Raw genomic sequence first — 22,286 nt, 5'->3', positions numbered from 1 at the left:
TACGTTACAATAATACTTGAAGTAGTAATTTCCATTCTTCTTATATTCTTAGAAAACGCCTTATTTGTATTGGTCATCCAATGTCAACTAAAATATAAAGAAAATTCTCTAATCATATCACATTTGTCAGAAAATTTTGAAGAATGACCAAATAGTTAAAGTACCCACTGTACGAATACAATAATTTTCACTCTTCTGTTCCCTCTCGCAAACTTAGAAAATAAATAAATAAAATAAATCGAGTCATCTCGATATGGTAGATATGTATCAGGCTAACGACAATGAGTGTGAGTATATGTGTGGTCATGAGTATACTATAATTTTGTATAAATATGTGAGAATCATGTTGCTTCTACAGAAGTAATCTGAAGTTCAATCGACAGCGAGAGATCAGACGTGAGCGAGTACATTTTGTTTTTTTGCAGGAATGTCGAGGATTCTATTGATTGTGTGCCTTGCACTCTGCTGCACTACAACTTTCGTGACCGGGCGCAGTCAGATTTGGTGGCACACATCGCCTAAAGTACATCACCAAGTCTCATACTCACCGGAGTTGATAGAAGACTTGAAGGACTTTCTGGATCTTATACCAACTGCAGATATTGACGAACTTGTCGCAGAACATTCTATATTTGACTCTGGTTTTCGCCATGCAGCCGAATTTCTGCGTAGTTCAGAATTCAAGGAGCTGGCGCAAAGTGCGGAACAGTTGCCCGAAGTCATTGAGGTTATAAATTTTCTGCATCTTCACGATAAGAGTATCAGGAAACAGCTTCATTTCCATAATTGCCACAACCCGCAGCTTATCATCGAAGGCGCTGCAGTGAAAGAGTATGCCTACTTTGTATCAAATGGTTTGTCGCAAAAAAGTCTAGAAGAGGGTGTGGTCGTTGTATTCCTGCCAGAATCCCAGAACACTATTGAGACGCCTGCTGGCTTGGGCAGCTTTGCGAGCTTTACCCAGGATCTTTTAACGCATTTGCCACGGGATCGTTTTGTAGCTCTAATCACTGAGAAACTCAATACTGGAACAGTGTTCCCCAAATTTTATGCGGCACTGCGTAGTGACGAGTTTAAGCAACTTGTGGAGAAAACTATGGTAAATATGTTTAACTTTTAACGGTTACCAAATGCATTTATTTGAAAAATTTTTTTTACCATAACAGAAATCGCCGAATGTTGAGAACATTCTTCAAACGTTGGCCAGCCATGATATTGATGCCAACGCACTGAAAGAAATTGCCTTTGAAGTTATATCTTGGGGCCCAGAAGTCAAATTTATTAAAAACAAATTACTACAGTAGAATCCGGTTATAACGACTCCGCTTATAGTGTCCGTCCGGTTATTGCGACGAAAACTCGAAGGCTTGGTTGGTCCCCATACAAACTTATATGAAAGGGCCTCCGAAATTTTTCACAATTCAACCGGTTATTACGACAAAAAAAAAAATACAGCGAAATAATGCTAACAAATTTAAGTATCAAACGACGCTGTTAGAAATGTAAGCAGTTATCAGTGATCGGCACTCTTGCTTGTGAGGCGACACGAAGGTTATTACATTCTCACTATTCTCTGTTAGTTTTAACTGTCGCCTTAGTTTATGCTAAGGAACATGTAGGTATACGATTTATTATGAAAAAAACCATGCTATTGAATTAAATTTATACATTTTTTTGTTTTGATTAAAAAATGATTTTGTTTTATCTTAAACCCCAATTACGAACATGGTAACCATAAACAAAACTAAACAAAAATTTGTTTTGCTCCTTCCGGTTAGTGCGTCTTTCGGGTATAACGACGTAAAATCTTCGATCCCTTGAAAGTCGCTATGATCGGATTCCGCTGTATATATGTAAGTTCAGATCACTGTATTCAATAACAAACTAAAATTTTGAGAAATGACCAAATAGTTGAAGTACCCACTGTACGGATACAGTTCTTTTCTCTCTTCTGCTCTCTCTCTTGCAAACTAAAATAATAAACATATTCAGATGACTCGCCGGCGTCTCAAATTGTGCTGATAAGCAACAGGCTAACGACAATGAGTTTGAGTGTATATATGTGTGCGTGAGTATGGCATTGCAACTGTATATAAATGTGTGAGAATCATGTTGCTTCTACAGAAATAATCTGAAGTTCAGCCGGCAGTGAGCGAGCAGACGTGAGCGAGTACGCTTGATTGTTTTTTTGCGAAAATGTCGAAGATTCTATTGATTGTGTGCCTTGCACTTTGCTGCACTACAACTTTTGTGACAGGCCGCAGGCAGATTTGGTGGTACAAATCGGGTAAAGTTCATCACCAAGTCTCATACTCACCGGAGTTGGTACAAGACTTGACGGAATTTCTGGATCTTATACCGGCTGCGGTTATTGATGAAGTTGTCGCAGAACATTTAATTGTTGACTCTGGTTTTCGCAAGGCAATCAAATTTCTGCGCAGTTCGGAATTCAAGCAGCTGGTACAACGTGCGGAACAATTGCCCGAAGTCATTGAGGTTATAAATTTTCTGCATCTCAATGATACGAGTATCAGGAAACGGCTTCATTTTCATAATCGCCGCAACCGGCAGCTAATCGTTGAAGGCGCTGCAGTGAAAGAGTATGCCTACTTTGTATCAAATGGTTTATCGCAAAAAAGTCTACAAGAGGGTGTGGTCGTTGTATTCCTGCCAGAGTCCCAGAACACCATTGAGACGCCTGCTAGCTTGGGCAGCTTCGTTAGCTTTATCCAGGAACTTTTGACGCATTTGCCTCGGGATCGTTTTGTAGCTCTAATCAATGAGAAACGCAAAAGTGGAACCGTGTTCCCCAAATTTTATACGGCACTGCGTAGTGACGAGTTTAAGCAACTTGTCGAGAAAACAATGGTAAATATATTTTAGTTTTTATTATTACTCAATGAAAACTATTAACGACTTTATACCATCACAGAAATCGACGAATGTGCAGAATATTCTTAAAACGTTGGCCAGCCATGAAATTGATGCTAACGCACTAAAAGGAATTGCCTTTGAAGTTATCTCATGGGGCCCAGAAGTTTAATTTATCAAAGAGAAATTACTTTATAAATTCAGTTGACTGCATTTAATAAACTGAGCTGGATGCATGTTTATCTGTTAAATAATAAATGAATTTAATATGATCTTCTTTCAACAGCTGCAAATCAGCTGTATCTTCTATAAATATTGTGTTGCAGCACTTTAGACGTGGTATTGAAATTGGTGGCCAACAATTTACTGCTGCATACTTTTACGCGCATTATATTTGTCGTAATTCAGAGAAATTTGAAACTTGTTGCTGGAACCACAACAGCTAACGAGAGATACGCGGTGCCACTTGCTGATCAGTTGGTCTTCGGATTTATCAGACTGCAGTCGTCTCCGCGGAAATATTAAGTGAGTGTTAATCAAATCCAAGCAATCGCCATTTTGTTGCTTGCAAGTTCAAGAATTGGTGTTTGAAAAACTGTGTGGCTAAATTATTATTTTGAAAATAATTAATACATGATGAATCATTAAGGCATGAATTATGCAAATTAAGTGATGCTACGCAATTTATCTTATTCAATATTCAACATCGATGAGTGTTGTCGCGGAGAGATTTTTGAATTAATGGCGGTTAAGTGAATCACGCTTGTAATGCAGAAAAAAACGGAATGAGTAAAACCGCAGTTGCAAAGATCAGCATTTACGACCCACACAACAAAAGTAGCAGGAAAAAAATGTTATAAACACGTTTTAGCACCTTAACGTCAAGGTTAAAAAACTGCAGAAATCGGCAAAAAACAATGCATACAAAAAAGACTCCTTTGTTTTAATGACGTTTGAAAGTAATTAAAAAATACAATTTGACAAATGATTAGAGAATAGAAGACATTTTAAAACTAAGCTGGAGCCAGTGACATCATCTGAAAAAGTTTTCCAAAAATTCACTTTAACTTGTTGGATTGTTGTGGGCAGACACGAACAGTTGTTTGCTGCCTTAAATGGCAACTGCCTCAGGCTTTTGCTTCAATTAATACTTGAGTATATACATTTGTATATGCTTTCAAGAAATTAACTCACTTGCCCATGCACTGGGCCTGCAGTCATAATTTAGCTCCGTTTATCGTTTCCCTCGCAACAAACTTTACCATTTACATGGACTTTTGGTTCGTCATGTTTCCGTTAGATTCCCAGTTGAGTGAGCTATTACTCTAAGAACACAGATATGCTGCCGTATTTGAATATGCTTATCGCTCTATTAGTTAGTTGCCCATTAGTCATTACAATTATTTGATATTAATAGAGTATTTATGCGCATTTAAAACTCGCCTCTCTTCTTTCATTTTCTTATTCCTTCTCTGTTTGTTGTCTGTTTATTTGTTTTTGCCTTTTGCTTTGGCTCCGCCCAATAAATTTTACTTTACGTTTTTTTAATGAATCAAACACACAAAGGCGTAGCTACATTTGACAATTGCTGAAAGGGGTCAGCATTTAGATTTGTAAATTGAATTTGTAAATTACGTATACGTCATCAAGCCCTACACTGATTGGCTGTGGCTGTTAGCGAAGCAATTTGTATGCTATATTAGTTTCTAGCACTCCAGACGATTAATTGTATTTCAACTGAGCAAAATTCCTATTATATCAGCATTCTCTAGAAACCAACAAGCGTCAGTCAAAACTGTGTTGTGCATTTCCAGCAGAGAGTGTGTATATAATTTAATTATTCTAAATTATCGAAAGTGCGGGGCACTCACTCGTTTTTGTTCCCCTTCCCCGCTGGGTGTGCTCTTTGCCCTTCTGTTCGCTCTATATATTCGCTTTTGTTATTGTGTTCGCCGGGATTATTGTTGCTCCACATGTAGGCCAGCCAATTGTTTATGAAGTGCACATTATATACAACCTACTATATAAGCTCGTTGAAATCCACTTTAGTTAAACAAACATAAGTGTGAGTGTGTGTGCGTGTGCGTGAGTGTTCGTGCATCTGTATTATATTTCCTCGTATAAACATTTTGTGTTTTTTGTCTGCAGTACAAATGAAATTTTTTGCCTACGCCACTCAAAACTCAGTTCAGCATGAAGTCATGCTTGCCGGCTCAGACCCATCTTCATCTCCAGCCCCATCTCCAGCTACAACCACATCTCCATTCACATCCATCTTAATTATGACGTTTTTATGATGACAATTTCGGCGTTGATAAAAAAAATAACAAACAGATTCAAGCAAGCTGTTTTACTCAGGCAATGTGTTTCTTAACAAAACTACAACCTAATTGCAGACTTAATCAAATTAAGACACCAGAAAAAAACGATTTTTAAACTTAAAAACTATGCTACCTAAAAATAAATATGATGTTTAGCAATTAATAAGAATCTCAAAGACTGTATATAGGATTTGAATAGCTTTTTTTTCAGCAAAGTAAACGGAAAAATGCGAAAAGTGCATAAAAATGGCTATAAATTAAATAAACAAAGAGCGCAGTTGCCAATAAACTTGTTATACACAAACGAATTAGATCGCCTTCGCTTCGCAATCGCTTCTGTATCTTGTATCTTTCAATCGACCCGACACAGACGGGGCAGGCGTGTAGCACGATGCCCCGAAATTTCTGTCACGCCTCTAAGACAGCTCGTCACGTATTCGAAGCCAAGCACAAAAACGCAGAAAGTAAAAACTGACAACAACAATAACAACATACAAGAAATTGCTGACAAACATTAAGTTTTATGCGAGCCGAGCAATAAACTCGAGTTGAACGGAGAGCTGAACAAACTTGCGCAAAACTTCCTCCGAATGTTGTAGTAATTATTGTTTTTTTTAACTTTTTTGTTACTCTTTTTCCTGCTTTGGTTGCAGAAATCTGCAAGGAAAAACTCGGAGAACGAGTTTGGCAACATATTCCACATGCAGTTTCATTACTCAATTCCCAATTCCTTTCACTCGCATAGCGGATATTGCAGTTTATTGCAAAGATTTTTAACGACAGTTGAAGTGAGTGATGAACTTGCTTAGATTGTTGTACTTATTGCAACACATCCTCAAATCTACAATTAACTCTAGCACGCCTGCTTAATGTGTACTCACATGTATCTCCATCAGATACATTTGTATCTACAAAGATATTACTGCGCACTGTTTCTGAAATATCGATGTGGTCTCATCTCCATAATGTCTACAAGTACTCTAAATTTAGCTTAACCGTTATTAATTACGTCACCCTTTAGTTTATGTCTAGTAATTTAATCTTTTATCATATCTACAAGAATGCGCCTCTGGCACAAGAAAGTATCTTAACCTTTTGTGGCTGTATTAAGATTACGCCATTCTGCGGTTTGCTTCGGCTTGTACTTGTTTATTTACCGGCGAGTGTCAAACAATGAAATTGTTTGTCAACCGACAGAAGTACTTAATTGGCTTGGTAAATACGAGCTAAGGTAAATACATATGGAAGTAAAAATATCTAGTGAGAAATGAAGGGGGAAGTGAAGCCACAACCTTTAACCAATTAACGAAGGTGATTGTGCAAATTATGCTTATCTCTTGCCTCTATTGACGCTTCTCAGCATCTCCGATTATTACGGGGGGTCGGTTCGGATCGGGGCACCGTTTACAATAAATTTTTTGTAAGAATTATCAACTGACAGCGGCTACTTATTAGTTGCTTTTTGTGTTGTCGTACATTCAACTGATTGGCAAAAGATACATGATGTTTTTAACGTTGTCGTGTCTTTTGTTTCCCAGCTGTGGACATACACGTTTTCAGCATTTTAAGCATAAGATTCGATTTTTAAAACACAGCAGCTGAGGAATATTCAAATTAGCTCAATTCTCATGTGTGATTAGCCGATTTCTCACACATTTCAAGCATCAAAATAGACATGGCTTTGGCATCGACTTTAACTTTGACTTCATCTTTGACTTCGCCATTGCGATCGCGATCGACTCTGGAAGCAAACAGAGCTGAGCAGAGAATCCGCACAAAAGAAGCCGCCAATGAATCTTTCAATTTGAACACTCGATGAAGCCCCTGCGGCCACAACGGAGTTCGAGTCTGATCTAAGCGCTAAAATTCAAACCGTAAAGCGTAACAAATTGATTGCTAATTGATATTGATATGTCGATTATTTTATGATTATTCTTTATGATCGTTAAATCTAATATCAGACTTCAAACTGGCAGCGTCATCAGCTCTCAGCTCAGCAGAGAGTTGACTCACAACTGCCGCAGTGATCACAAGGTTAAGTGATCACCACTTGAACGCACCACTCCCACACACTCACACACAATAACAGAAGCCCCGCTACTTTACTATGTCTGTGGTTCAATTGTTACCATTTAATAACATACTTATGGAATGTACCACAAAAACCACTTAAAAACGCTTTCTTTAATTACCACAGCGCAGATTTGAAAAAATTTGTTATATGCGGAGACGCATTAGATTTTTGTTGGGGGGAAACCTGTAAGTCAGCTTTCAGCACAAAACCGAGTGGTCAACGCATCAACTTTTAGCCCAAAAGACCAGCGACAGCTAAATGAAGGGAAGCTCGTTGAAGTCAGCGTACCATGAAGCATTTGTCAATTGTCTGTGTGGGTTAGTTTAGCTCAAACTTGGCTTTGTTTTCCAAAACAGTTCTTCAAGGTTTTGCCCAGATCTGTCAAAAATCAAGCAAAATATGCCGGACACCTTCAATGAGCTGCTTCTTATTACGTCTCAGTGGCGAAAACAATGCGGGTTTACTGCACAGAGAGAATTTCAGTCAAAAAAAGTACTTTAAGATTCAAAATGCCTTAATTATTTTTAAAGAAGGAAACAAAATTTAAATTTAAGTTATTGAATTTAAAAATAAAATAAAGTTTTTTATTGCAAGATCTTTAACTGCCATATTGTTCCCTTTCGATAGCAAATTGTTTTTTAATCTAAGAATTTTCGGCATAAACATAGGTTTCTAAATTAAATTTTCTATATCTTTTCTTGTCCATTACAGTTCATTAACCTAGCGATAAACCATTAAGATGGAGCTGAACAGATGCGGCTTTATTGATCCGCAAGCGCAGCTTGGTCTGGCGCTGGCCAAGCGGGATATACGTGAGTTCTATGCGGCACTCGAGATGGGAGCACAGCCAAATCTCCCGGATGAGCACAACACAAGCATCTACGAGAAGGCTTTGTCCACTGCGGGATGTGCGGAGTTCATCGAAGCTTGTCTTGCACATGGCTGCAATGTGAATTACGTGAGTACTTTTAACTCCTAGCAGTATTTTGCAATCGTAACGAAATTCCTTTTATGTGTAGATCAATCAAAAACACAACAAGGCAGCAATCAGCTATGCGGCCGATTCCCGAGACTCTCGCAATCTATCCGTGCTCTTGAGTCGACCAGGAGTGCAGGTGGATCGCAAATACGGACAGTTGACGCCTCTCAATTCGCTGGCTAAAAATCTCAAAACCGACAATGTGGATGAGGTGCGTGCCTGTATGCAGAGCCTGCTGCAGTATGGCGCCTCGCCCAATCTGGTGGATCAGAGTGAGATGACGCCGCTGCATCATGTACTGCGCAACAATAAGATTAATACCGCCAAACAGGAGCTGGTGCAGCTCTTTCTGGGGCAACCCAACCTGGACATCGATAGCTATCGCAATGGCCAGGTGCGTCAGATGCTACAGCAACAATATCCAGAGCTTCCGTTGCCGCCACAACGCGATGCCAATGCGGACGGAGAGATCGATGGCGAGCGTCTGTTGCGCCAGCTGCGCGATGGCGATGAGTCGCAATTCGAGCAGCTGCTGGCGGAGCATCAGTTGAACATCAGCGACAAGGACAATCTGCGCAACTTAACACAGGAGCTGTATCAGCCGTTGCTGGTAGAGTCCATCAAGCGGGGCAAACAACGCTCCTTGGAAGCGATTCTCAACACGGGCATCAACATCAACAAAAAAGCAACCGGTGAAGCTACAGCGCCCATTGAGCTGTCCATCATCTGGGGCAATTGGCGGGCATTGGAGAAGCTGCTGCATCATCCAGAACTAAAAGTGGCACCAGGCACTTCGCTCCTGAACACTGTGATCAGCCGGCTAGAGGAACAGCCACTGGACGATTTCTGTGATCATCAGCGCTGCTTCGAACTGTTGCTGGCCAGTGAGCATGTGAACATCAACGAGGCAGATCCAAGTGGTCAAGTGCCCCTTCACTATGCCGCCAAGTATCGCAACTGGAAGGCTGTGCAGACATTGCTACATAATGGCGCCTACATTGGACCGAAGAGTAAGTTCAATGAGCTGCCCATTCACGATATGCCGGCCGAGCTGCTGGAGCAGCACTTTGACTCCTGCATCACAACGAATAAACAGAAGGCGGGTTCGCAGGCCTTTGAGATTATCGTTAACTTTGCGAATCTGATGCGCCAGGAGAAACCAGGTCAGATACCGCCAGGCACGGCAAGTGCACGCCATCTGCAGGACGAGATGACACCCATTGCTCATATTGCCGAGTCCAAGGAGCTGCGCCATTTGCTGCAGCATCCCTTAATCTCCAGCTTTCTGTTCCTCAAGTGGCATCGCCTCTCCGTCATCTTCTATCTGAACTTTCTGCTCTACACGCTCTTCACAATCTCCATCATCATGCACACGTTGCTCCAGTTTCACCAGAGCGAGCATCAGGCACTCACTGCACTCTTTGGATTATTCTCCTGGATTGGCATAATCTATTTAATCATCCGCGAGGTAGTACAGTTCACTATGGCGCCACTGCAGTACTGGTGTTCAGTGACGAATTACATGGAGATAGCACTCATTGCACTCGCCATTGCCACCTGCATCGAGTCCAACTACGACAAGGAGACACAGCGAGTGCTGGCAGTGTTAACCATTCTTCTGGTGTCCCTAGAGTTCTGTCTGCTTGTTGGTTCCCTGCCAGTGCTGGCGATCTCGACACATATGCTCATGTTGCGCGCTGTGTCTAGCACTTTCCTTAAGAGCTTTGGTCTCTACTCGATCTTTGTGATCACCTTCAGTTTGTGCTTCTACATACTCTTTGGTAAACCACAAGAACAGGAACAAAAGCCAGGTGAAGAGGAGGGAGACTTCAACAGCTTCTCGAATCCTATCGAGGCATTGATTAAGACCATTGTGATGTTGACGGGCGAGTTCGATGCTGGTGATATTAAGTTTGACACCCTCTCGACCTACCTAATCTTCGTGCTCTTCGTCTTTTTTCATGACAATTGTGCTCTTCAATCTGCTGAATGGTTTGGCTGTTTCCGATACCCAGGTAAGTTAAACAGTCAACGTTTTTCCTGCACAGCATTCTGAAGTTACTTTTTTGCAGGCCATCAAAGCTCAAGCAGAGCTCAATGGTGCCATCTGTCGCACCAATACCTTGCTGCGTTATGAGCAGGTACTGACTGAGCGCAATGGATGCACTGGCTTCATCGTGAACAGCGAACCCTTCCGTACAATTTGCCAGCGATTGCTGAACATCTATCCCAACTATATGACTGTGCGCCAGATCTCCATATTGCCGAATGATGGCAACCAGGTGCTCATTCCCAAGATGAATGTCTATGAAATGAAGGAACTCAGCAACGGTAATGGCAAGACCATGGCCAGTTTCCAGTCACTGGCCACAAATGCTGTGCCGGAGCAGCAGAAGAAACTGCTCGATCCGCCCTTAAGGCTGCTGCCCTGCTGCTGTTCCAAGATCAGCAACAAGTGCTCCAAGATGGATAGCAGAACCGTTAAGTTGGCCCTCGCTGTAATCGATCAAAAATCGACTGCAGAGCAGAAGCGTCAACGGGAGCAATTGACAGAGCGACGATTCCAGCTGATGGAACAGAAACTGGAGCAATTACTCCAGTTACTACACCAGGAAAGAAATTAGCCGGAGAACCTATAAAACTCATTAAAGACGATTAAAATGAGGAATCGAAATTATATATTTTAGTACTGAATGAGAGTCGAAATATTGTAAGAGAATTTCATGCTCCATTTAGAATCCCATTTAAAGTCGCATTTGTATTGCATTTTTTTTTTGTTATATAGTTCATTTTGTTTATGTAATATTGTATTGTTTAGAACCTACATTCACCCTTGAGAATGAACCCGTTTGATCGCCTGAAACTAACATTTCCACATTATTTATACACGCATAACTAGATTTAACTCGACTGTGTTAAATTAAATCAATTTCATGGTCTAACAAATTGGCTAACGGCTAAAAGAGCCAATTAATTCGAATGATTGATGTTCAAAATATTCAACGATTGATGCGGCATATTATAAATTTTGTATTTAATTGTAGTGTTAATATTAAATAAGTTAGTCAAAGAGTTAGCAGCTTGACTAATATGAAATGACATAAGCATGTGGAAACTGAAATTTACAATTTTGAAGTGAGTTTGAGTTTGAATTTGAGCTGCACGTTTTAGATTAAGAATTTGTCTAAGCATTTACAACTATTAAGTACACTTTTTAATATGCTTTGTATCATTAAAATTGCATGTCTAACAAACAATAATTTAATGTCTTCTATTACTACTTAATCCTTGAACATCTCGCCTACACGTTGTTTTAAAGTTCATAAAAAAAATATTATAAATAATACCTAATTTGTTGTATATCGAATGAATTTCATATTTTGATTGTAGTATTATGATTGTTATATACAAATATAATTTGCTTCTACTCTAGTGGTAGTTGTTATAATATTTCGTCCACTACTGTATTGAACAACATTATGGCTACTACTGTACACATTAATAAATACGAATCTGTTGCATAGCTTTGGGTGCTAAATTAAAAGCTCTTTTATAAATAAATTGCTATTCTATGTTTTTACACGAAATTATATTCATAGAAATTTAAGCTAAAGCACATCTAAAAATAACAAGAAAATTGCCATGTTGTAGTCAGAAATTGTTTTATTAACATACGAATATATAAATATAATTAAATTTAACAAAACCCTTATGAGTTATAAACTGAATAACTGAAATAATCACTATTATAATAGTAGTTATGATCTTTTCAATATATATTTATATATACTTATATACAATTCGAACTAAAAAAAACATTTTGTTGTCTGCGTTTTGCTCTGCTTTCGGTAATTAATTATGTCATTATTTTGTTTCAACAAATTCTCGGAATCGTGAATTATATAATTATATACTATACATCATATATCTTCCATCTATAATTTTCACACTCACACAGAGTGCGCTGGCATGTATATGTATGTGTGTATGTGCGCGCACAGTGGCCACAGTTATCCGAAAAATGTTGAATTTGAATATCAATGTTCAGTTTAAAATTGGTTTGCGTTTTTTGACATCCGTTAATAAATTTTGACTTTCGATAAGTATACGTATAAGTATAAGTAGTATAAGTATAATGGTTATATAATATTTAGACAGTAAATATTGTATAAACGAATATCTTTACTGTACCATTGTTACCCGAGTAAATATTTAATTGCAAATGTTAGATTTATGTTTTATTTTCTTTTCATTATCATAATGTTTTTTATCGCTTTCTTTTGTTTTGTTTTGATTTGATATGATTCGGTTCATTATGTCACTATATATACTCATTATCGTTAATGTTTTCCTTTTTGCTTTGTTTTATAACTGATTGGATCAAATCAAATCAATTTCATGGTCTAACAACGGCTAACTAAGCCAATTAAATAAAATGAGCGATTTAATCAAACTGTTTTATTAATGAAGTTAAAAGCTTAACAAATATTAAATAACATAGGAATATGGAAATAGATATGGAAAATGTTCTACAAGCTGAGTATTGATTTGAGTTTGATCCGTTTGCAAGTTGAGCGCAGCTATGAATAATATAATTATTATAATTGATAATTTGTTTAAGCTATGCAGTTATTAGGTAAATATAATATTTGATTATGCTTAGGACGACTAAAAACGCATGTCTAATATCAAAAACTTGTCACTTTTGCAGCATTTTTTGTTTTGTTCATCATACATACATATTTCATATTGTTGTAACGGCAAATCAAAATAATTGACATTGTTTTCAGAGCATGTTAAACAATTTGTATGCTTTGCCTATATATGTTTTTATTATTAAATATCAAATACTATTATTATATTTGTTTTCCTTTTTGTTTTTTTTTTTTTTTTTATTTTTGTTTGATATATGAAACGTTAACTTTTTTTTGAACCTCAACGCGTTAATTTACAACAAATAAAATCGTGTGTATTCTTCTGTAAGGCATGCCTAATCAAACCAGCTGTACTGTACTATAACTGTACTTACGATACCAGTATGTACATATCAATTTATTCATTACTTTTGTATATATAAATATTCATTTTTGTTATTTGTTAATGGTTTTGTGTAATTATCGTATTGGTATTTCGACCCGATTCGGTCTGCTGCACTGCGGTGCTATGAGCTATATGTTAAATGCACAGGACTGTTTCTGTTTCTTTTGTCTGTTTTGTTGCTGTTGTTGTTCTTGGTGTTGCTGTGGTTGTTGTTGCAGTTTGGTACATTGTTTAGTTGTTTAATTTTAAATTGGACTACTAAAATTGCTGGGGTTTTTTTTTTTGGGAGGGTAAAAGCATTTCCATATGACCTGCTTTGTGGGATTCTTCTTCTGGTTGGTTGGGTGTTACTTTTTGCTTGTGAAATTTGTTTGTTTGGTTTGTCCAAGCTCTGGCCCCTGGCACAGGTTGCGTTTATAATCAATATATGCCTCATTCGTTTTATTGTCGTTATACTCTATGACTAAATAATATGTTGTGTTTGCATCTCGCGACTTATCTAGAGATGTCTCTTTAAATAATGCCTCGATCATCCTAATCAAAAAAGAACATTTTGGTAAGCGATTATTATTGAAGACATTGGAAATTAAAGCTTGTTTAGGTTTCTTTGTTTTGCTGTCGCTTGAATTTGTTTCTATTGATAGATGTTATTATAAACTTGGTTTATGTTATGTACAGATTGTATTGATTTATAGAGTTCTATTGTAAATTCTACGCAATTAGTACGTAATATAAGATTATGTATATACTTTAATGTATGTATAATAATCCTTGCAAATGTCTTTGTTTTGTTTTTCTTTTTTTCTTATTGTTTTTTACGCCTATGTACCAATTATAAATATCACTTAATTGACGAGTGTTTGGTTTCTGTCTGTTTTATTTTTGGTTTTGGTTTTTATTTATGTTGTTATTCTCTTAGTTATTTGATACATGTTATTTATTATCCGTTTAGCAATTTGTTAACAATTCTAATTAAAAGTTATGATCTTAAGTTTTCTTGTGTAAAAATTGCAGTTAAAATCACAAGTGTGTACGTTTTATTTTGTATTTGTTTTTTTTTTTTGTATTGGAGATAACGATTTAATTGGTACCATAATTTCAATTTTATATCAATCGCTGTCTGATTGTCTGTTGTTAAGTTAGAAAGAGTTTTCGAGTAGAAGTGTAAAAGTGTGCGCTGCACTGATTGCTGCAGAGTGTCGTATGTTATCAGTTTTTTTGACTTGTCCAGTATCCTGTGTTCGATGTGGAAACTTAATATGATTGCATATACATACATCCCATACCTATGTAGTATAACCTAAACACACACAATCAATTCTCACAGAATATACAATATGTATAATAATAATAGAAAACAACATTTCAAATCAGTTTCTTTGAAACTCGGCCAAGGCCTAAAGTATATGTAGATACAAATATAGTTGGTATAAGTATGTGTATATGTATGTAAAGATATAGTAGTACATATGTATATAATTTGTTAATTATGTATATAAATGTATGCACGAGTATGTACGAGTATGTTCGTGGAAGCTTTGTATAGAAGATCGATCATTAATGCAATTTTGATTTCACGTTTTAGTTAGACTAAATAAAAAACACTTGGTAGTATGTATGCCTATGGTAAGAGTATTCGATATAGTGTTAAGATCATAAGTAAATGTATAATTTAATATGTATGTATGCTAAGTATAATAATAATAATAACAATAAAAGTTCTCACTGGTACACAATGCACATTGCTTAGGTAGGACTGTGGTTCTTCATTCAACTGGCTAATAAAGATCTGGTACATACGTACATAGTTGTCGTTGATGATGTAGCTGCATTAAGTACGATAACATCTTCAGTGTGTTTTTGTAGTACAAATAATTACGAGTCTATAACCCGATTGGGTCTTCTTAGCTATTAAACGATTTATTGTGCGAATTGCACTTGATTCGAGTTAAATTGCTTTTTTGGAATGTTAAATCACTTGACTTCTTGTTTTGGCTTTAGTTTGAGTTTGAGATTGAGTTTACATTGAGATTGTGTTGAATAGCATGAGAATGGGGACACAAGGGGACGAAGGACAGTATTGAAATCTACTATTTGGTAATACTTCGATTTTTTGTACTTGAACAATCGGTACGGATAATATAATCTAGACTGTAGTCGTAGTTGTAATGGTAATTTGAATATCTCAACAGAAAACCTCTCGTAAATATTTTATACAATCGTTGCTAACTAATTTATACATAACATATATGTTATATAGTATGTTTTATTTTCATTTAATGCTATGAATAAATTTATGTATATTATTAGCTTTTCATTACTTTAAAATACTTCCTTTGGCATATGTACAAAATATATATATATGTAGAGATAAGTATATATATTGTGCTAAAGAAAAAGAAACTCTATCATTACGAATACACGAGCCTAAGACTACGCCACGAATTTGTTAGTTACAATATGCATTTATGTATAATTCTATGTAATTCTGTATCGTATTGCATTTTATTGTATAATTAAAAACAACCTTCAAAATATCTTCGAAATCGGCCTATATATATATGTATATACGAGTAGTTGTATATACATATACTTGACTGACTGATTGATTGACGACTAAACAAAAATACCAACCGATTAGTTAGACCCTATTTATACTATCTCATATTTTCAATTTTATATTTATAGTTAGATTAATGTTAATGTTAATATTAATGTTAATGTTAGTGTATTAATTTGCTGTTGCTTTTTGTTTTGATTTGATTTGAGTATTACAACGTGTACGCACTGTACGGTTTAATGCACGTTTTGTTAACACAGAGTTTATATTGATTTTTTTGTTGTAAACTAAACTAAGCTAAGGCTAAGCTAAATTTAACTAAACTAAACTAAGCTAAACTAAACTAGACTTGGCTGGACGCACAGCGCACTGTTACCAAGCCAGCATTGAATGGATATATATAAACACTGGATAGTTCCATTGAAGAATCGTATAAAGCGACTAGTAAGTAGGTCTGTTTCATATGTATATACTTGTATAATTAATCGACTATAATAACAAAGGGGCAAGTGCGTTGCCCCGGCTATAAGTGCGCTTCCAAATACTAATGGAAACTTCTCTCAGACTGGAGATTGTCAACTTGGGCGCTGCCCGCCGACTCCTGTTGACTGGCTAGCTGATGAGGTGCTGCTGCTGCTGCTGGTGCTGCTGCAACTGTTGCTGCTGGTAATGGTGCTCGTATTGCTGTTGCTCTTGCTGTTGGATTGCTGATCCTGATGTCTCTCTGACTCTCCCGCATTGATTGAAGGTCATCTTTGCTGGTCGTCAATGCATGCACTGACTTCGGCAACAGGTGCATGTGTTTGTTGCTCTCCCTCCTCAATGGTAACAGCCATGTCAGTTGTATGCACAACATTGGACTCGGGATTGTAATCGTAGAACACTTGCGATGTATCGCCCTGCACATTGACATCGATCGGCGTATCGACATCAATTGCAGGGGTTGTCGGTGCATTGGCAAAACCGCTGTCCATGCTAAAGTCACCTCGTGGCGGCTCCTTAGGACTGTCAACCATGATCTGCACCGTGGGCATTAGACAGCTATCCATGGCGCTTTCTGCGGAACCGGTACTGATGCGTATCTGCGGTGGCTTCGGCTTCTCATGCCCATTGCCATTGCCATTGCTATTCGATGTGCTGTGACTGACGTGCGATGACTGGCTACACTCGTCGTCCTCCTCCTTGTACTCCTCGCTCTCGCGATGCACCAGCACATGCACTAACGTTGCATTGTCGGGTCGCAGACTGAGCGAATGTCCATGCGCCAGCGGATGCGTTTGCTGTTCCGGCGATGGCTTCGTTACAATCACCTCCGGTGCTGGTCCATCCGCTGTAAACGGTGCAAAAAAGAGGAGACTTTAGTGATGGGTGCTCCACGTGTGAAGTGGTTTGAATACGATTTACACATACAGACAAAAGCGTTCTTGTTAACTCTTAAAGCGCTTTGTGCTGACAAACCTCTTTCTAGGGGCGGTTTCTTGCGAATAAAACTAGAGGCGCGCTTACGCGTTGGAGTTACTGCCGCCTGCTGTTGGTCAACGTTGATTGTGGCGCCAGCAGAGGCTGAGGCAGAGGCGGATGTGGAGGATGTTGAGGTTGAGGTGGTGTTGTTGGTGTTTATTGCAGCTGTTTGTAGGTGAAATGCACGCATTAGTGTCATAGGATCGTGATTAACACACATATAGTACAAATAGGTTGTGTGACAGAGGTCAAAGTTCATAGGTAATTAGGAGTAAGTTAGTTGCGATTAATTGAGTATACGTAAAACAGATACGAGAGAGGAGAGAGATTATGTCATGAATAACGAGTTAACGAGAATTAACAAATTGTGAGTGTCTGTACAACGAATGGTTCGTGATGTATTTGGCAAAAGCAACGATTTGATTAAGATTGAGATGTCGAGTTGTCGAAAGAAAGAACGAGATACTATTAAGACAGAGAGTGAGCGAGAGTGCGAAAGAGATAGTGCAAGAGAGAGATCTGGAAGCCGCATGATTATGATTATTATATTTATATATAGATTATATGCATATGTAATTGATGAGTATTTCGATTAATCAATGGTGCAGTCTATATGGTGGTACGGTGGATCAGTGACTCTGTGGACTATGTACAAATAGTATTTACACAAACAATATCGAGAGAGTGGTTGGTAATTTAATTTAATTTATGTGGATTTGGCTGTGGATTAGGCACTTGTCAATAATTACTTTTTCTATGTACTGAAGGTGAGGTTAAACTGTCATCGACAGCATCCTGATGACGCAAAAAGAAATTATAAAAGCTTCGGCGACGACTTGCTCTAGGCGCTTCCACAAATATGCTACCGCTAATGATATAGATTATAGAAATAATAATAGTAAATCACAAAACACAATAAAATTTCATTGATGTTTCAAGTCGTTAAGTAATAGTAGTAGTAGTAGTGGTAGGAGTAGAGATTTTTGTAGATTGTAGATTGTTTAAGTTAAGATAAGTACGACAGATAGACAAATACTTGGATCAATTAATTATTTCTTTTTTTCTGTACGGCACATAAGATACATATATTAGGCTCTGCAATTTTTTGACGAAAATACGAATTCAAAATTGTCTCACATATAAGACTGTACAAAAAAGCTGTAAGAATGTAGTAAGCTGTACATTTGATTATACATAGAATATACATACATATATACGTAGATATGTGTATATAAAATATGTTTTAAGTGTAAGTTTTTGTTGGGGCTTTTCCCCAAAAATTTTGGTTTTCTTTGCGATATTTCAAGCAAATGACTTCAAAGATCGCCGTTTCCAATCAGATCGAATTTCTGTTGCATGTATTGTAGTGTAGAATTGAAGTAATACATATGTATATGGAATGCTGATACATTAAGAGGAATGCAAACTATAAGAAGGTAAAATGAGAATCGTGATAGATTGTTAAGGGCAAGCAGCGGCTAGTTAGCAACTTAGAAGATAATCAACTAAAATTACGCATTCAATGTCTTGCTTCAGATAGTTACTTTTGGATAGGCCTCTACTTACAAATTTTACTCAAATGTTTGATTGTTTGTTTATTATTTTACTATAATTGATTTAAGAACTGCAGATAGGTTTTAGTTGTAGTTGTAGTTGTTGTAATAGAGCATATTGCAGCAAATGAGAGTTAAGTATTTATTGGCATAGACTGTTTGAATATTGATTTTGATAAAAAATTGAGATTTTGTTGTTTGTTGTTTTGGTTTAGCTTTGCTTTTGAATGAGGGGCGATTGGGATGTTGAAACTAGTAGTTTAAAAGACGATTTTAAATATATTTAAATATATATACTATTATATATTGTATGAGTGAGCTGGTGGCGGCGAGAAGAGAACTAAAAAAACAAAGTTGTAAGAATTGCTATTTGTAGTTGTAAGATAATTGTTTGTTTTTTTTTTTTGATTGTTGCTGTTAGCTAGCTGGTATGAGCATTGCCTTTACCTAAGTAATTCAAGCCACTAGGCTGGGAGCCACTTCTTAATACGGCTGTGACCATATCTGCGAGCAAGGACTCATAGTTTAGGGAGATACAAGAGGATATGCTAAAAATAGGGCTCAATTTTTAAATATATATTGTGAAACACAAAATACGTTAAATTTAAGATTCATCAATGTTGCTGTTTGCTGTTGCTGTTTTGCTGTTTGCTGTTCATGATTGTGAAAGCCTTTCGTCTAAAAATTGCATTTCGAATCACGTATATGATTTCTGAGTGTCTATGTGTGTGTGTTTTTTGGGTGTGTCTCGTGTGTAGCATGTGAGTGTGAATAAGGTTAAGGATTAACTACCGTTTGCCCAGCTCATCGCTTTGCTGCTTAATATCCTTGACCACATCATCAGCGCCAGAGACCAGCATTAATGGCAGATTAAGCCAAGGTCCAGCGAGTTCGCTTAGATCTGACGCATCCGAGGCACGCGATGATTTGCGGGATGAGGCGCGACTCGAGCAGGCAGTGCCACGACGGCTTACCTAGAATATAAAAGATAATTATTAATACTTGTACCAATTGGCAACTCAATTGTTTTGCTCACCTGCAGGTGGAAAAAGTTAAGCGCAGAGAGCTTCGATTGCCAGCCACCGGGACTGGAGTTCTGTGTGGCGCTATCACCTGAATTGGACCGTTCCTTTTCGCGTTTACGCCTACGAAACAATAATAAAGAAATCATTATCATTATAGGCATTGTGCTATGTGCTTAAAATGTTCTATGGGTTAGTTTCTAGTGGGCTGCATTTAGTACCGCAAATAGTCCTTCCAAGCGGTTTGAATGGTCTTAGCCGCCTTTTCCTGGCGCTTCCAGATCCGCGTCGACGAAACAATTTCCAATTCTTTGCGCGTTGGAAACTGTTTCTTGAACTTGACATCCATTTGTTCCTGCAACTGTTTGAAGTTATCGGTCTCCTCGACATGACCTAGCACGTGCTTAACTAGCGCGTGCAAAATATCGAGACAGTGTATTTTATTACCCTTAGAGATGGGCAGATTAAATGACACTAAAGCGACATTATTGGGCTTCGAGATGCCCAATGGTGGATCGAGTGAGGCAATAAAATCGGACAGTTGCGAGAAGTGTATAAATTGGGTGGCATGTGGATCATATCTGAAACGAAATCAATCGAATGTAGTGTAAATATCATATTTCTTATTTCATATATTGAGTTCATTAAACAGCTCCCTTTGCGCCTTAGCTAACAAAAACCTACTTGGACCAACGTATGTAAAACATTTCCAAGTCATCTTCAACAATGCCAATCTCTTCCTCCTGATGCGCCTGATTGAAGTTTTCCAGGATGATGGCAATGTACATGTTAATCACAATCATATAACTGATTATAATGAAGCTCGTAAAATAGGTGATAGCCAGTAGTGGATGACCGCAGTCGCCGTTCGTTTGTCGATTGAAGAACGGATCACAGTCCGGCGGCTGTATCATTAGTGACTCCAATACATCATTCCAGCCCGCCGATGTCATTAGGCGAAACAACAGCTGCATGCTGCGACCAAAGGTCTGAAAGTTAACCATATCGTCGAGTGCGCCCTGCAGTTTGACATGGCCAAACAACGACATGCCCAGTATCGCATAGATGAACGTGATCAGTCCGAGCAAAGCGCCAATATTGAACAACGCTGGCAGCGAGACAACGAGGGCAAACAACAATTTCCGTATACCCTTGGCAGCCTTAATGAGACGCAGGATGCGACCAATGCGAAAGACTCGCACCACACGCAACAGCGTTGGACTTATGGGCAAGTCGATCATAATGTCCTCCATGAGTATGCCAAAGATGGAGGCCAACACCAGCAAAAAGTCAAACACATTCCACGGTACAGTGAAGTAATGATAACGCAATCCCACAATCTTTACGATGGCCTCTGTGGAAAATCAAAGTTATAGTATAAACCATAAAAAACTTCGACGTACTTACCAAGACCAAAGACTGTTGTGAAAAAGGCATTGCTTACTTCCAGGATAAAGAAGACGGCATGAGGCTGATCGTAGTGCTCGATGCCCATCGTAAGCATATTGAGAAAAATCAGTACAAAGATCGCAATTTCGAATCTGATGACGATTTTGCATACATGACAGACAGAGTTGAAGTTAATGGTACATATAGGAAATAAAAGTCACAGATAGCCATTATGTAATTGTGATAAAGAATACAAAAGAAATATGCAAGCTTCGATTTAGCCGAAGTGAGGATGCTCCCCAAATGAAAAACTTCTTTATGATTTATATACAAAATCTTTGGGGAGCATTTTAGTAGTAAAGTATAGGATTAAATCTAAAGCTATTTATATACATGCTTAATTTACATTTTAATAGTAAGAAAGTAGTTGTAAGTCCCCCGTTTTGTTGGTAGAACCCATAAAAGATAGCTACGCTGTCTAGTTTCTATTATAAATAGTACTGAGAGCATGCCCACACTTCACTCAAATGCAATTCAAAGTGCTCCGAATATTTCGTATTTTAATAAGATATAATGCAATAAAATATATAGGTAGTATGTATATAGAGATTATTTATAATACTTAGTACAAATTGTGCTCTAGAACATCTAAGAACGTCTTAGTAGATAGTTAGAATTAGAGTTCTAGTGGTTGCATTTCTGACGGCGTTTGTGCGACTTCTTTGTTTGCTTTTTAGGGTAATAAAGAAGCGGCAAACGCTCTTCGATTCATTATCAAATGCGGAGAATGTGAAGTGTTCAAATGAATTTTATCACCAAATCGAAAAAAAATCTATATTAATCGATAGTTCTCATTTAATCATAGTAGATAGATATTTGTTGTGTGTGGATCTTAAGAGATTTAGTTATATAGAGAGAGGATGTTAGTGCCTAGGCCAGAGTTTATACCAGAATACGAGTTATTGTTATTGTTATTATGTTATTTGTAAGTAAGACTAACAGTAAGTAATTAATTA

At 37.6% G+C, this 22,286-nt stretch overlaps 5 protein-coding genes across 8 annotated transcripts in view; 3 read left to right on the top strand and 2 right to left on the bottom strand.

Moving 5' to 3' along the window:
* The first annotated feature begins 412 nt into the window (after positions 1 to 412).
* LOC132792214 (uncharacterized) lies at positions 413 to 1,319 on the top strand. The gene is made up of 2 exons (XM_060801474.1): positions 413 to 1,099; positions 1,167 to 1,319. Exons 1-2 carry the CDS (start codon positions 428 to 430, stop codon positions 1,302 to 1,304), a joined length of 810 nt encoding a protein of 269 aa, XP_060657457.1. The 5' UTR covers positions 413 to 427; the 3' UTR covers positions 1,305 to 1,319.
* An 840-nt stretch (positions 1,320 to 2,159) lies between these two features.
* On the top strand, positions 2,160 to 3,148 carry LOC132789973 (uncharacterized). The gene is made up of 2 exons (XM_060798348.1): positions 2,160 to 2,868; positions 2,933 to 3,148. The coding sequence occupies exons 1-2, from the start codon at positions 2,197 to 2,199 to the stop codon at positions 3,041 to 3,043; spliced, it is 783 nt and encodes a 260-aa protein (XP_060654331.1). The 5' UTR covers positions 2,160 to 2,196; the 3' UTR covers positions 3,044 to 3,148.
* Positions 3,149 to 3,290: 142 nt separating this feature from the next.
* Positions 3,291 to 13,220, top strand: LOC132789969 (transient receptor potential cation channel protein painless). Its single transcript, XM_060798338.1, is given in 5 exon segments — positions 3,291 to 3,396; positions 7,978 to 8,224; positions 8,286 to 10,199; positions 10,201 to 10,260; positions 10,318 to 13,220. Coding segments are annotated over 4 exon segments (2,745 nt in total). The 5' UTR covers positions 3,291 to 3,396; positions 7,978 to 8,005; the 3' UTR covers positions 10,870 to 13,220.
* Positions 13,221 to 14,320: 1,100 nt separating this feature from the next.
* On the bottom strand, positions 14,321 to 17,009 carry LOC132789974 (sodium channel protein 60E-like). Its single transcript, XM_060798350.1, has one exon. It carries the CDS (start codon positions 16,892 to 16,894, stop codon positions 16,595 to 16,597), a length of 300 nt encoding a protein of 99 aa, XP_060654333.1. The 5' UTR covers positions 16,895 to 17,009; the 3' UTR covers positions 14,321 to 16,594.
* The window catches only part of LOC132789967 (sodium channel protein 60E), a 39,225-nt gene continuing 31,259 nt past the window's right edge, over positions 14,321 to 22,286 (bottom strand). Inside the window, exons 23-29 of one of the 4 annotated variants that reach the window (XR_009632757.1) lie at positions 21,289 to 21,422; positions 20,566 to 21,235; positions 20,103 to 20,462; positions 19,896 to 20,004; positions 19,652 to 19,833; positions 17,256 to 17,471; positions 17,051 to 17,175 (exon numbers count right to left, since the gene is read on the bottom strand). Coding sequence is in view for 3 of the 4 variants with exons in the window: in XM_060798335.1 (XP_060654318.1) it covers positions 17,007 to 17,175; positions 19,652 to 19,833; positions 19,896 to 20,004; positions 20,103 to 20,462; positions 20,566 to 21,235; positions 21,289 to 21,422 (1,624 nt within the window). In the remaining variant the exon portion in view is untranslated. Of the gene's footprint in view, positions 17,176 to 17,255; positions 17,472 to 19,647; positions 19,834 to 19,895; positions 20,005 to 20,102; positions 20,463 to 20,565; positions 21,236 to 21,288; positions 21,423 to 22,286 lie in introns of those variants that run through there. The other 3 variants (XM_060798335.1, XM_060798337.1, XM_060798336.1) reach the window with 3 other exon arrangements.

Source organism: Drosophila nasuta, chromosome 3, assembly GCF_023558535.2.
Source record: "Drosophila nasuta strain 15112-1781.00 chromosome 3, ASM2355853v1, whole genome shotgun sequence".
Classification (NCBI taxonomy): Eukaryota; Metazoa; Arthropoda; class Insecta; order Diptera; family Drosophilidae; genus Drosophila; species Drosophila nasuta.
This window is presented reverse-complemented; position numbering and strand designations above follow the sequence as displayed.